The sequence below is a fragment of the Coccomyxa subellipsoidea genome, assembly GCF_000258705.1.
Source record: "Coccomyxa subellipsoidea C-169, whole genome shotgun sequence".
In the NCBI taxonomy this organism is placed as follows: Eukaryota; Viridiplantae; Chlorophyta; class Trebouxiophyceae; family Coccomyxaceae; genus Coccomyxa; species Coccomyxa subellipsoidea.
The window spans coordinates 177,770-193,534 of record NW_005178025.1 but is presented as its reverse complement, the minus strand read 5'-3'; the positions used below and the strand labels follow the sequence as shown (position 1 = coordinate 193,534).

Below are 15,765 nucleotides of genomic sequence, written 5' to 3'. Positions count from 1 at the left end.
AGCCGATAAAGCAGCCTCTTCAGGCGAACCGATGGCTACGCCCGTTTGCCAAGCTGGATCAGTTCAAACTTCCAGCAACAGATGATGGGTGTTGCCACCGGAGCGGCAGCATTTTCAGATTTATTCCCTGAGGCAGTTCCTGGAGTTGATTGAGGATTGATTGTTTTGATGGACATCCCACACTTGAGGCCTCAGCTTGCAGATTGGTCATAGGGTGGGGGCTTGTCTTCAGACAGAAGCTGAGGCAGCTTTAGAGTACAAATCAGGAAAGAGGCCAGCAAACGGACATGAATGAGGCAGAAGTGCAATCTGCAAAGGTTGCGCGGATCTTCAAGGCTTTCGACGCCAACTGCGATGGAGGCCTCAGCAAGGTAGAGTATTATTGGGATTTTAAATTTGGGCATGCAAACATTGGACAAGCATCATAGGGGTTTTGTGCGCCTGGGTAAACATAGATCGTTGACAGCCTCTATCTTGCGTCAGTATGAAAGTGCTGTGTACTGCAAGATGCAAAGCCAGGGTATGCTGCGAAGGCCCGTAAGACTTGAAGTGTTCGCTCGTCAATGCCATCAATCAAGGTTTGCTGAGTGTGCCAAAATAAATGCAGGCTGAGCTGCTGACATTTGTAGCGAGGGTGAATCCCACAGTCAAATTCACACCTGTGCAGCTCACGGCCATCGCTGATGAGGTGTGACCCTGCTTCTGAATGACCTTCAAGCAGATCCATTGACATCGCAAACACGTCGAATACCAAACCTCCTCACACACAATCAAGTCCAACTAGTAATCCGCACCATCATTCTGGTCCCATCCACTCTGTGCCAATGTGCCTCTTGTGCAAACTGGATCCCTCCTGCAAGTGGGTTGAGGTGCAACAAATTCAAATTGTTCTTGGTATCTCTGTGGTGCTGCTGCAGGTGTGTTTGGAATATGCACAGCATGTGGTGAAGGCAGGTCTCACAGAGGATGGGCTGCGTGCAATGTACGAGTCGGGCAACGGCAATGTGAACGATGACTATGAGGCACTGGGTTTCTCGGCCACCAGCCCTCTGAAGCCCGAACAGGCAACGCTGCTGCCTTCCCTTTCTCAGCAAATCTAATGGAAGCCTGATGTCTCTTCTTCTCTGGCCCTCAACACGCCAGCTAAGAAGTATATACTTTTTGGGGGTATGAAGGTTCTTCAAGTGTCGCTGCTTCAAGGCAGAAACGCTTCAAGTCCATATCCATTGAGTGACTTGTGAGCTCAAAGACTGTCTGAAGAATTGCTGTGAATCCTGCAGGTGCTGCATACATTAGCAGAGCTGGATGAGTCATCAGGGGCAGCAACAGCAGATGCAGCAACCCAGCCGCATGAGGTTGTCCCTCAGAAGGAGAATATCGATGTGAATGAGTCGGATACTGCCGAGGCAGAGCCGAGCGTCCGGGAGTCATGGGCAGGCAAGCTGGGCAAGTGGGCAGCTGCCCTCAAGCCCACCATAGCTGCTGCGCCGGCAGCAGAGCCGAAGCAGGCTTCCCCAGAGCACCACACTGCAGAAGGCGCTGTTGACATCCTATCGGCTGACATGAAGCAGGCACAAGCTGCCAAGGGCGCAGGTGGGTGCACTTTGGGTTTTTTTTGTCTTTCCTTGTGGGTGCACAGAAGATGAAGTTCTGCCTGGCTGACTTCTGATTGAAGGGGAACGAGTGAAGCCTGTGGCGGCTGTATGAAGTACTGACCATGGCAAGCAAGTTCTCTTCCTGTGCTGTGCTGCACTTGCAGTTCAGATACCATCCTGTATGTGTTGAGCAAGGATCTTGGGAAAGAGGCCATCACCATTCTGAAGGGTACAGATGACATCATCAAGCAACTGGATGGTGCAGGGCGGGAGAAAGTGACAGTGCCAAAGCTGGCGCTGGGGGCAGCTGCAGGCGCGGCCGAGGATGCATGGACCATCAAGGCGCATGCCGAGACGTCTTCCCAGATTGAAGTCCGCCGCGCAACCGTGGACATCAGCAATGCGCACATCGGACAGGCATGCAGTTTCCTCAACATACATTCACACGTTTCAAGAACAGAGTCAGCCGCCGCACCCTTACGTGGAGCCATCTGTTCTTGGAGAATAGGCCTTGCGAGAGAGTCTGGCAGCATGCTGAAGGACAGCAGGATCTTGATGCATCGGCACAGCGAGTGCATAGCTGCGCTTATGGACTTGGCAATGTCACATGGCTCATCAGTCCCTGCCACGTAGACGAGCAACTTACTTGCTCAAACGAGCCAGGTACTGCAGTGACTGAGCTGTATATGACAGATGCTTCAGGAACTTCACAAGTAACAATTGCTGTGGGAATAGGCGCAAACAAAGACGGCGGAGGAGTCGATAGCCACTGCGAAGCGCGAGCTGGCGAGCTACAAGCAGGTCAAGCACGAGGCGGCCATCCGCGCCGTCACGGCCGCCAAACGCGCGCTCGGCCGCGGCGCCGGTGCATCGGCCGACATCGACGGCACAGCCGCCATGGCCGGTACACCCAAATCCTGCTCTTGCAATTTCGCCGGCATGGGCCATCCAATTTGGCTCTCGGATGTGGGGTCCCTGTGGAAGTACATTTTGGAAACGTGCTGCACATCCGGTCTGATAGCCGTTAGCTTAATTATCCTCAACACATGTTTTGTTAGTTTTTGTGGGTTCCCAAGCAGCAGGATTGCACTCCCTCCACCACTCACTGTTTCCCTGTTATTTGCTGCCCCTTTTGATCTTTGCATGCGTTCCTACATAAACTTTTACCACCATGCTCCCTTTTTGAGACCCCTTTTTATTTTCCTTTTTGGATCTCACATGTGCAGCAGCGCTGGATGCGGTGGCCGACGCGAAGCGCGCGCTGAACTCCCACCCGCTGCCGGATGCGGCGCAGCCGGCCGGGGCCGCGGAGTCCGTTACGGACGCGCAACGGGCACTGGCCGTGATCCCTACGGAGTACGACGACGACGGCCCCGTACCGCCGCTGCCCGAGACCCTGGCCGCCATCGAGGCTGCCAGAGAGGTGACTAAGACCCCTCTCCTTTCCTGTAGCCTGATGGGCTGTCATGTCTCAATCCTAGAGTATCCCTTCAAGCCGTTGCCTTGTTTCAAGTCTCCCAAGACGCCTTCCTTGCGAGCGAAGAGCATGGCGCCCAGTGAACATCAATCAATCCTGGCAAACAGACCCAGTCCACAGTGCCTCGATCTGCTCAAAGCTCTGTCCATGCTACTCTGCCCACTGCACTTCCATCCGGCGCTTGCTTAGAAACTCTCGCTTCCGCACAGGCGCTGGAGAGGTACCCTCTGGCAGCAGAGCCGGGCTCCCCGCTGCCGGCCAGCCTTTCACCGGGCCCCAAGTCGCACCGAATCCATATCACCGCATCTCCATCGCACCACTCCTACGCGCCGGAAGCCGCGCGCAAGAGCCTCGACGGAGACGGAGCGGCCCGCGGCGGCGCCGCGCACGGCTACGTTCCCTCCTCCGGGGGTCCCCCCGCGGTGGCCACCGCCGGGCAGCCGAGGGGGCACGCGTATGTCCCCCCCGCGCCAGAGGGGGGCCCGACCGCCAACGGCGCTTCTGCCGCCGCGGTGCGTGCATCATTCATGGCACCAGCGAACGCGGAGGTCTCGCTTAAAGGGTTGAACGTGAGAAATACGATTAGCGGCTTTGAGTTTGGAGGGAATGGAGAACATGTATTGGAGATGTGGGTCTTGGATAGCTGCTGAATAGCCTGAAGGGTGCCAAACGTATTCCCCATATATTCCTTGCTTGGCGATACACTGGGTCTACTTGACCATCAATTTTATACTTGAAATCATTAGCTAAGCTATTTGCAAACTTGCAGGGGCACTCGTACGTGCCGGACGGCAAGCCGAATGGCGCCAAGACGCTGCGGAAGTCGCTGACTAAGCTGGCGCACCGCTTCGTACCGGGAGCCGCCAGTAAGGGCGCGGCCGCGCCGCGGCCGTCTCTGTCCGAGCACACCTTCCTTCCCGATGCTCCTGCCAAGGATGCCAAGGTGCGCCTTTTCTTGCCACTTCTTCTCTGCGTGCCTTTGTGTGGGACAGGAGAGCCACGAACACAAGACAAGTGATTGCTGGCAAACCACATTACAGGGAGCAGACAGTTGAACTGTCCTCGAAATTTTGAGAGCATCCCCAGAGGCATTTACCCCGCTGCGGTGTTCTCCACCGCTTCAAGTAGCCAAGCTCGCGTTTTTTTTCTGATGCTCAACCTTCTGTCAGCATGCAGGCTGATGCAGAGATGCCTTTGCCGAGACTTTTTTGGGATGAGAATGTTAATGAGACTTGCATTGGCCTGTTGGCCGGTCAGATGTTTGATTGGTGAGCCGTTGCATGCTGTACTTACGTAGAAATGCAATGTGTTTCCAGGAGGAGGACGTGCCTGCTGTGAAGTATGTGGACCAGCAGGAGCCGGAGGAAGGCAGCCCATTGGTGAGACCTCACAGTGTCGTTTCATGGAGAACCAACAGGTCCTCCTTCGAGGCTTTATCCCCATAGCACAAGTTGCTGTTGTGTTGCAAAGTCGCCCGTCTTGCCAGCCCGCAGCTTGGCTAGCTGGTGTCCTGCAGAATTACCCACCAGAGTTAAAACCTCTCAGGACAGTTTCGTTGCTGCTGGAATTTTCCTGCCAGCACTGCAGACTATTCATATTGAGGCCAGCCTTTGCTAAAGAGTCGGATGCAGCATGCTTCCTTACTGGGTTCATCACAAGATAGTTGGAAATCATGTAGGTATAGATTCCTTGAGGCCTGTCGGGAGCCACCTGAGGCTCATTGGTCTTCTGGGCACTTCATAGATTTGTCTCAATACGTCCTGTCACGGTCAGAGATCCGTTTTGTCACTGTCATATCAGAAAATCTGATGCGTTTGCCTTACTGGGAACCGCACGATGTTAATCACACGTGGCGCAGGAGGCGGTCACGCCCACAAGGGGACAGGAGGAGCTCTCAAAGTGGTTCAACCACGCATGGGACCCAAATCAATCGCGCCGGCCTCAGCCGGAACGTACCACCTCCGACGCGGAAAACTTTGTTGACGTGCGGCGTTCCCTCCTGCTCACCCTTGGCATACTGCATTCCTAGCGACCACAGCGCCTTTTGATAAAAGTTGGGTACCTTCTGATATGGCAAAGCAGCGACCGGTAGGCTGCAACAAAGCCTGCAGGACTGGCAAGTTCGGGCATCAGGCCGCCTGGCTGTATGTGGCATGCCCTCTTGGATGAAAGATGCAAGCACATTGCCTGCATGTACTCCAGGACATTGCAAGAGCGCTTGCTAGAGTTCACACCTGTTGGCATGCTGCATGCAGGCAAAGGAGGAGATGCACACGGCCGACAGTTTCACGTCCGCGCACTCCGCCGCGTCCCCAACAAAGCAGCAGCAGGAGCCGCCGCTGGTGCATGCGCTGTCGGCGCGGCTGTCCGGTCCCAACGGCATGCTCTCCTGCCTCGGGACCCCCCCGCGCACCCCCCGGGCCGCCACCGCTGCGGACCTCCCTGCCACGGCGGGGGGCTCCGCAGCCGCTGCTCTTCCCACCGCCACTCCAAGGTACCATAGGCCGCTACCGTCTAATCAAAATCTGTCATTCGGCTGCTGCATTGTGCCTGAATGACTTCAGCATCAACAGGGGGCATGTGTGATATGTGTAAAGGAGGTCAAGATGGCAGTGCAAACAACAAATAATCCTGATCTGAAGCAGCATGCTCTGGTATATATTTGGGGTTGACAGCGCAGCACTGTTCTTAGCTGCACACAGCTTGAAGGGATCCGGCAATAACATAAACAAACAGAAGCCAGTGACACTTGCGGGACTCAAGGTCTAAAAGGTACGATTAATATGTGTCAGGCAGGCAGCGCGCGCGGCGGAGGCGGCCGCAGCGGCGGCTGCCGAGCGGGTCGAGGCGGAAGCTGCGCTGCAGCTTCGCGAGGGCGAGAGCGACACCCTGCAGCTCGTGCTTGAATCTGTGCAGCGCATCATCAACTTCAACGGCGACGCAGGTAACTTTTTTCCGTGTTGTATTTTTTTAATTCGCTGAATTCGATGAATGAGGTTTTGGGGCCTCATTCATCTGAGGCCCCAAGGCCTCAGATGACCTCCATGTGGGGCAGTCTGGGAATATAACAATCAAGGCAGGGATGCTTGAAGACTGTCCTGGCTCGGTCTCAGGGACCACTCAGCCATTCGGTCACTGAATGAAATGCATGTCATAGCCTGAAAAGTTCAAGTTGAGATGCTTTGCTCTGCACGGGCCAGTGCAGGACTTCTGGAAGCTTTGAATATTGCCTTCCTTACCCAGTCTGCTCCAGAAAAAGAATGGTTCACCTCATTGCCGCCTCACAAAGCGATTGAGGTCCTGCAAAATTGATCCTGCAGTTGCACTTTGATATAGATTGATTCCATTGTAGCTCTAGCAGGATGTAGGCAGCCTTTGAGAGATCTGCTGCTGAGCTTTGCTGCGGGGTGTGAACCTAAAAAATAACCATAAAAAGAACCAATCCGCAGAGATGTTATGCAGCCAGGAAGAGTCCAGAGAGCCCTTTCTGGATTAGCAGTCGCATCTCGGCATATCAGCATGATTTGAGTACTTTATTATTATTATTATTTATACACGCTTCCCTGCCGATGGCAAGGTGCGTCTGCAGACAAGCTGCATGTAAAGGCTGCCAAATTCCTACCCCTTGTTAGACTCGCCAATTCCAAGCAAGACCCAATCAACCGTGGGCACGGTGCTCAGTATCTGTACCGGCCCCCCGCCAGCCGGGGCCAAAGCACTATATGAGTATGTTATTTGCACGCAGAGTGGACCAATCAGCAGCTGGCAAAGCTGCGCGCGCGGGCAGATGCATTGGATGCTGACGAGGCCTACTCCGCCCACATCGCCACTGCCGGCCTTCTGGCTTCCATGTGCGTTTAATTACCCACCTCTGTCTCACTTTTTGCAGGGGGATCCTAAATACAACAGTTGTATTTAGTATCCCCCAGATATTCGCGCTGTTCTGATCTGCATCCAGCAGAAATCAATCCTTCTCTCACCCTCGGCATGTGCGTCTGGTCAGAGAAACTTTCTGCTGATGTGGTGTTGCATCCCTGTCTGTTCGGACAGCAGCTGTGACCCTTGTCTGCCACCAATACAACGCCATTCAATGTTTATTGAAAAGACTCTTCCTGCTCTCTTCAAGAGCCACTCTCCTAGCCAATCTTGCAGTGTGCGGTTAAGAGCTGCATGCACGCTTCTCCGGGGGAGGGGGGGGGGGGGGGGGGGAGAGTTGGTGAAAAGTGCCTTGTGTCTCTCAAAGTGCCTTGTGTTGTCTTGACCTGTTCAGAAGCCGGTGCGAATCCGAGCATTGGTAGTCAGAGCATCTTGTGCCATGCAAGCGAATCAGCTATCGCTGCACCTTCTTGACCTCGGAAACCATGTCTGCAGGCGCCGTCATGACGAGGCGATCCCCTGCTATGAGGCGGCGCTGAGTCAGCAGCCGAGCAACGCCAAGGCCTGGTTCCGCCTGGGCATCTCGCTCTTCGCCGTCAGCCGCTTCCTGGACGCAGAACAGGCCTACTTGCGCGCCATGCAGGCGCGTTCCCTCTTGCTGATCAGTATTGAAGACCAACAAGAGTGATACAATTAAGCTCTTGTGACTGGCATCTGCCTGTCCAAGAGGCCAGTAAATACCTAAGTCATGCAGACATCCATCCAAGGGACAGCAATGTATAAAGAGAGGGTGAAAGAGAGAGATCGGGCATGTGTGATCTAGCAGTTCATTAGAGGACCGCCACGCAGCAGCACTGTTTCAAAAATTTGCAGAGCCGGCCACGCTATCCGCCACAGGCAGACACAGACACCCTGTTGACAGATAATTTGCATCCAAGAGAGCGTCAGACAAATGTGATGAACTGCTTCCTCTGTTTTGAAGGAGGGAAGGCTGTTTAGGTGTACACGTGGCGGAGATGCTTTCATATTGAACCCCTTCTGGACCCTAGTAACTGGAATTCAGCGTGCGGTGATGGGCAGTGGCTGAATGCATGCAGGAGGTTGCAATGGCCATGATCAGGCGGCTTCTGCGTGGAGTTGTAAGTAGATGTGCGCGTTGAAACTCAGATGAATGTGTGGTTTGTTGCAGGCTTTGCCGGGCGGTCTGAATGATGATGTATTTCTCTGCATGCAGGAGGTGACAATGCCAAAGGATGCGCGGCTGATGCCCAAGATCCACGTCAACCTGGGCATCACACTCGAGGGTGACGGCCGCCTGCTTGCCGCCTGCGATGCTTACAGGTGATTGTCTCTTCTTGCTCACGCACTGCATGAACCTGACTCTGCAGTCACTGGTCTCTGATCTCCGTCCTTGGCATGCATGGCATTGCCCTCCAACATGATGCATTCTTATTAATCGTACAGGTCAGCATGCTGGTGCCAATCTCTATTCTCCGTCCTTGGCATGCATGGCATTGCCCTCCAACATGATGCATTCTTACTACTCGTCCAGGTCGGCATGCTGGTGCCAATTTCTATCCTCCGTCCTTGGCATGCATGGCATTGCCCGCCAACATGATGCATTCTTATTACTCGTACAGGTCGGCATGCTGGTGCCAATTTCTATCTCCGTCCTTGGCATGCATGGCATTGCCCTCCAACATGATGCATTCTTGTTATGTGTACATGCCGGCATGCTGGTGCCAATTTCTATTCTCCGTCCTTGGCATGCATGGCATGCACTTCCAAGCATGATGCATGCTGCAGCACAGTAGCAATGTCCCTGCTACATGTGGCATGGCTAACATTTCTGTCCTTGAGGTCAATGAGTGAAGCTTCTAACATTGAATATACCGTAATGTCTTGCTGCTGGCACCGCAATCTTGTGGGATCAGAGAGGCGCCAAAGCGGTGTATTTGACCGCCCGGTGCATGTACCTTACCACCTGCCAGTAAGAGCCGAGAACAAATGTGAAAACAGTAGTCGGGTTCCTTAGACTGCTGAGGCATGACGATATAAATTTAATCTCGAGAAGTGATTTTGAATTTTTAAATTTGAATTTGAATCTGCAGGGAGGCGGTGCGGCTGAATCCGGAGCATTTCCGCGCGCTGAAGCTGCTGGGAAGTGCCCTGTATGCGCTGGGGGATTTAGAGGAAGCGGAGAGCGCTCTGCGCGCTTCCCTTGCCATCAACCCCGACTACTCCGACACCAACTCGGACCTCGGTGCGCGCCCCTTTTCCCTAGGGTTATTGATATTATATGACACGCTCTTCCTGCTACAGGCAGGGTGCATCTGCAGACAAGCTGCACGTGAAGACTCCTACATATGATGGACTCGCCAGATCAAGCAGGACCCAATCAACCGTGGGCATGGTGCTCAGTACTTATGCTGGCCCTGCCACTAGGGGCAAAGGCGACTAAAATGTCCAGGGCTGTCTTCCACCTGGACAGACGCAGGCTTGCTGCATGCAATTAACATGAAGCAAGGGCGTGAGTTCATTATATGTTATTTATCATAAATTATCGATGACTGCACAGGCCCTTCATGATGGCAGGCAGGCATGCAGCACTTAGCACACCCGGGTCAGCTGTTCATTTGTAGAATTGTAATTGCATGAAGAAAGCTTCGCATGCGATACCCAATTCCGATTGACAGCGCCAACAGTATCTGCATGCAGAGGACAGCGTACAGAGAGATTTTATACTGCACCGTACTTCCCTGCTTCCTGCAGGATATGTTTCATGTTTGGTGTGTCTGCTGGCAGGGTGCGTTCTGTGCGCGCTGCAGCGTCCGGAGGAGGCCAAGGTGGCATTCAAGAGGGCCATCGCATCGCAGCCAGAGCACAGCATCGAGGTGGGAGACCCACTAACATCTTAGAGGCATGATGTACTGGGAACCTAGGTTGACATCACTCTGGCGCCGTTGAAACAGCAGACGAATTAGTCAGTTGTGCAGTAGATCAATTGTGCGGTAGGAATGCATGCAAGTCGATAGCTGCCATCATCCTGTCTCTGCCTGGAACGCATGAAGCCTGCAGCCTCCCAAGGTTCCAAATCTAGGGAGGATACAGGTCTTAATTTATTGGGCTAAATTCTGCATTGCCGACGAGAAGTACTCCAATGCATGCAGGCACACTTTAACCCAACTCTGCATTGCCTTGGTCCCTTCAATGTCACCCCAGGTCTCACCAGGACGCCACAATTCAGATTCAAACTTGGATGGTCCCCTGCGCAGGCACACTTCAACCTGGGCAACGTGTTCCGGCAGTGCGGCGAGTTTGAGGCGGCCGAGCGCTGCTACCAGAATGTGCTCACGGCGGCCCCCGGCCACTGGCGCGCTCTTCTCAACCTGTCTGTGGCGCTGGCCGGCCTTGGCCGCAACTCCGAGGCGCACAAGGCGCTGCGCGCGTCGTTCAAGGCCTCCGGTGCGCGCCCCTTTTCTCTCGCGGGGTTTTGTGTAATGACCTCTGACTGTGCGCATGCACGGTGCAATTCTTCACCGCCTCCCGTGCGCGCCCCTTCCCTTGCAAGGGTTGATGAGGAATGTATGCATGCCCAGTGTGACGGCGTACCCTCCTATTGTTTCTCTTTTAAGTCTTAGAATGAGTGACCCTGTTCTTGCATGGAATTGCATGCTGACTATACGCTTGCTAATCGTTCGCCTTCAAAACCTCTTGTGCGCCGCTCCATTTTTGCAGGGTCTGCATGCTACATCCTGTGCATGCTCCATGTGGTGTTGCATGCACTTCCTTCCTAGTGACTCCTGTGTGCGCCCCTCGTTGGCGGGAGTGCCGTGCAAGAGCCTGAGTACATGCATGCTTAAACCCCCTATCAAAACCTCCGGCGCGGGACCGTCCTTGACGATATATACCCCCCTGCGCATCTGCCGTGAGACTTTAGCAGTAATTGCGGACTCCCACAGCGCTGTTTCAGGCCACCATGAAAGGATGTAAAACAACGCCATAGAATCACCAAAGGGATTATTGACTCCTGGCCAGGTGACTAAGAGTGATGAACATGGTGGCATGCGCGGGCAGGCTCCAACGCACGCGTGACGGCGGAGATCAACAAGCTCAAGGCGATGGCGCGGAGGGGACTTCACCGCACGGAGCTCACTGCCCTTATGGAAATCATCACTGACACCGCCACAGTCGCCGTCGCCACCAAGCCCGACAAGCCCAGCCTAACTAAGGTATGTAAGATTTTATTGATCTATAGTAAGCGTCCTGCACTGCATTGCTTGGCGCTTGGCGGCCAACGGCATTGGTGACAAGACAACAGTGTGAATGGGGTTTGTTGTTACATTGCTAAGTGGAAGGCGCGGAGGGAGCTGCGACAAGACTGGAGACTCTGAAGAGATGAGACTGACGGCTTGATTTCTTGTTGTGCATGCTCTGGTGTATGACATGCTCCTCAGCTTTCTTATGGCAGAGGACGGCCCCTGCAGTCTTTTCATACACGACACAGGATTGCATTCGCCACAGGGCTGCACAACAAACGCTTGCCAGTAACCCCAGTCTACATAAGAAGGGGGCGCAAAAAGTCACCCTGTGTGCTCAATATCTTCTAAAGCAATCAGTGCTGCGTGCGCAGAAGGGCTGGCCGGAGATGCCCAAGCGGGGGCTGTCGGGGCTGCTGCGGCGGCCATCGCCAGCCGCTGCGGCCAACAGCGCTGAGTCACTGCAGGCGTCAATCGACGAGGGACTTCTCAAGCAGCTGGGGCCCATCGCTGCCATCCACCCCTACCGCCTAGAGGCCCAGGTGGGGAATTAATAAATACCTTAAAATCCTGTAATTCTCCGACCCTTCAGATGACCTCTAGGTGGGCTTACCCATTGAGGGAAGCTTCTACTCTTCCACCTGTTTTGCCAGTCTCTGCTCTTTGGTGTCTGCCCCTTGAGCAGCATGCTCAAAAGTAGCATGGAATGGTCTTGCTGCATTGACTTTGTAATTCTCTGGTCTTTAGGAATCACATGGCCTCTAGGTGGGGTGACTCATTGCAGCAGGTATGTGCACAAGGCAAGCCTGGCTTAATTAAAGGGGCATCACAGTCATTTGAGGACATTGGAGTAAGCTATGCCCTGACTGCAGGGTGCTGACCAGTCAGGGGATTGACAATTGTAGCGTTGAGTCAATTAGATCATCCAGCGTGCCTGCTTTGAGTAGATGCCAATTCTGCTATCTTGCCTGTCCTTTTCATACTTGGCATGTGGCAGTGCGAAGCTGGTTGCACGGTGCAGGTGCTTGCATGTGACGGGCACCATGTTTGTCATATGCATACTGGATCATAATTTCACATTTCTTACTTTCTTTTTTTTGTTCATGCAGGTCACCGAGGAAGGCTTCCTGGCATCTGCCTGCCCTAGCCCAGCCGCCGCTGGTTCATCCACTCAGGTGCGCTCATCCCTCCATTGCTGCAAAGTCCTTCGTCAAAACATCCCCAGTCAACGCAACTCAAAACAACGCGCAATGCTTTTTCTAGCATGCCTGCCAATGGTCAGGTGGCAAGTGTCAGCCCACTTTGACCAGCAAAAATACATATCCAAAATACTGAGGTGCCCCTTTGCCAAAGCCATGATTGCCACTTGCACGCACCTGCTATGTATGCTATTATAGGTGACCAAACCTAGAGGTCATCTGGGTACTACAGGCCAGAGAAACCCAAATTGAAATTCGAATATGGACGGGGGCAGGCGACAATCCAGACGGCGGCGGTGGCCGAAGCTGTGCTGCGGCGGGTGCTGTCTGAGACGGCGATGCCTCGTTTCCAGCACCTGATGCGAATCGTGCTGCACGACTTCATCAAACCCCTCGACCCCACCGCCTCATGCAGGTGGGCAGCAGTGCTATGAATAGGTGCACATGGACACGCAGTAAGGAATTTTGCCCTAGCCTTTTGCATCCTGTCAATTTGGTGTCTTGCATATAAGCTCAGCTGAATGCCAGGTACCACATGTTTGCGTCCCCTGCTGGAAGACAGCAATCCCTTGACTCCAGACCAGGGGTTAGCTTTGGTAAGATGCGTGACCCCGATATTTCCAGGCAGGATTGCAAAATACCTCCAAGGAAATCGTACGGGAAGCACCAAGTTACCATGACTGGGCAATCACTGGTTGAAGCACCTCCCAGATGATCTGGTTGGGATCAAACATAAAATACTCGAGTTCAAATTCACGACTTCAAATTCAATTATGGTATGCAGGGAGACGGACGTGGGCCTGGTGCTAGCTCTGCTCGCGGCGGTGACTGACGGTGACTCATTCGAGCGCGCGGACGCTGTGCACGCTCTGCTGCGCTGGCGCACCGGCAACCGCGGCGGCATCTATGAGTCATCCGTCGCCCTCTACATTGCCGGCCTCAAGGTAATGGACGATATAGAGAGAAATTCACGCGCAGAGCACGAACCCACCTCAACAAAAGCCTCCAGTGCAAGCGTGCAACGCCAGCAAAAACATTTACTGCTCTACAGCCTGTGTCAGCTCACCACTGCTGAACAAGCTCTTATTGGCAATAGCATGCAACCCGACAATCTTTGTCCCTTGCGCTGCTGATTGGATACAAGTCATTCCTCACAGAAGCCCATTCTGAACATCTGAGATCTAGGAGATCTAGAATCTCGCAGCCGCACTGTAGTAATAGCAGGGGGAAGACATGCCCACCACAGAGATCGACTGTCTGATGCTCTAATGTTGCGCGAATGCCTGCAGTGCCAAGCTGCACACCCAATAGATCCTGTCTCTGATTTCACACAGAGCAATGCAAATCAATGACTTCTCTGCTGTATTTTGCAGGCCGTGTATGGCAAAAACAAGGACACCAGCGAGCTGCGCAAGGCGATGGCTGGCGGGGAGTGGGGAGATTTGGTGCAGCTGAAGACTTTCCAGGAGCAGCTCAAATCTGCATTCCCTGCCTTTGACATGCTCAGGGGCCTGGCCGCCGGCAACTGAAAGGCAACAGTACTGAGTCCAGGTCATGAGAATACGCTGCCTTATAGGATGTCTGAAGGAAGGTTGGCAAGGGGGCAAGAGATGGGCTTACTGCGGAGATTGTTATGTTCCAGGCAGTCTGGCAGGATGACTGCTGCATGTTGCTCTCAAGACAGATAAAGCATGGCCACCGATATACGATTTTCTAGACCCAGATCTGGGTGTGAAATTTCCTGGGTTTGTGGGCGGCAAATGCTCAACATGTGCATGACATTTATTAATGTTCTTACCGGGATGCAAATTGCACACTGCTGCAGATAGTCGTGCTTCGTCTGATTCCCATCAGAGTATGTAGCTTGCAAGAACAGAATTTGGGCCATATTTTTCTTGAAGGACTGGCGGGCTTGCAGGGACATGAGTATAAACGTTCCCAGGCCCAAAAGTTTGGTGCCTGATCATGCATGCATATTGGCCTTTCTTGATGATGCGCAACCAAGGGGCTCACTGGTTGACAGGTGACAATTTGCAAGGCAGTGCCAAAGAGAGTCGATTGGCACGTGAATGAGATTGAGCTTCCATCGAGCAAGAGAGAGATCTCTAGAGGCATGAAGGATCCAATTCAAATCTGCCAAGGTGGCCTCTTTAGGCAAGGCACGCAATCGGAGACAACGATAACAAAGCCAGATCTAACCTTCGACTTGAAGGCTTCAAAGAGGAGAAATTTCAGCATGCCCTTCCCTCTAGGGGAACTAGTTAGTATGGTAATTACCCCTGCTTCCCTCGCCCACGTGATGCGCACCCGTGCTCGCAGGTGCCACATCAGAAGAACAACCCACGAGCGGCTCGATGGAGGCTGCGCATTAGGATTCCCTCCAACAAAAGTTCTGATCGCAAGAGGTCGCCTGGATCCCTAAAAAGGGGTCCACGTCCGGGCCGAGAAGACTAGCAGAGGTATGATCGCCTTGCCGTCGTACACTGTGCAGGAGATGCGCAAGTCATCTATCAAAGCTATCCCTAATCTCCTGACAAAGTTGGTTGTATCTACAGGTCCATGGATGAACACATTCAGGACCTCCTGGATGTAACGTCCAAGTTGGTCACCGTCATTGCTGCTCTGTACGGCGTGATCTTTGGGTTGCGACAATACGCCCAGACCAGGGCACAACGCAGGAAAGAGCACAGATGGACACAGGCGGAAAAGGCCAAGACTCTCATTGACGAGATGTTCGATAATCCTACGTGCTGCGCTGCCCTAAAGATATTGACCTGGCATGAAGGGGAACAATTTGAGATATCTCCTGGAAAAAAGGAACTCATCGACCGGCAGACGGTGAGACTGAGAACTTAAGACGTTCTTGACGCACATTTGCAGTGGGCAGCTTGGCTGAACAGACAGAAGTTCACACTTTTCAGATGCCATGCGCTGCTTCATGCTTCTGCTTTATGAATCAAACCCAACACCCTCGGCAGTGGTTTTAACAGGCACAACTGTGTTTCGACACCGTTGCGTGCTGCTACAGGTGATTGATGCCTTGAGCCCACGTCACGGCAAGTTAACAACCGACGAAGTGGTCTTTGTGAAGGATTGCTTCGAGGCCCTGCTGTGGCACCTCAACTACATGGAACACTTCATCCAGGTCGACCTGATCAACTTTAGTGACGTGATGCCTCCACTTCGATGGGCTATCAGGAGGCTTGCAGTAAAGGACATCCAGCCCCTGATCAGATCCTACTCACACAGTGAGGGCTTCATGTTCACAGAATTGTTCTGCTGTCGCTTTGATCCATCTGTCTGGCCAAGACTCGGCACCGAAACTGTCTGAGTCTGGTTCTAGCTGGTGGTGCCCAGCA

General features: G+C 53.4%; 1 protein-coding gene across 1 annotated transcript; it reads left to right on the top strand.

The window, feature by feature from the left end:
* Window positions 1-287: 287 nt before the first annotated feature.
* On the top strand, window positions 288-14,444 carry COCSUDRAFT_67698 (hypothetical protein; the record flags this gene model as incomplete). Its single annotated transcript, XM_005644041.1, has 26 exons — window positions 288-371; window positions 608-688; window positions 918-1,029; window positions 1,300-1,593; window positions 1,861-1,982; window positions 2,331-2,499; window positions 2,822-3,018; window positions 3,282-3,584; window positions 3,842-4,015; window positions 4,389-4,451; window positions 4,931-5,056; window positions 5,328-5,566; window positions 5,865-6,016; window positions 6,818-6,923; window positions 7,444-7,613; window positions 8,029-8,087; window positions 8,183-8,289; window positions 9,060-9,211; window positions 9,754-9,842; window positions 10,224-10,413; window positions 11,026-11,180; window positions 11,582-11,749; window positions 12,317-12,382; window positions 12,682-12,821; window positions 13,191-13,350; window positions 13,780-14,444. The coding sequence occupies 26 exons, from the start codon at window positions 288-290 to the stop codon at window positions 13,933-13,935; spliced, it is 3,834 nt and encodes a 1,277-aa protein (XP_005644098.1). The 3' UTR covers window positions 13,936-14,444.
* Between the last annotated feature and the right edge of the window lie 1,321 nt (window positions 14,445-15,765).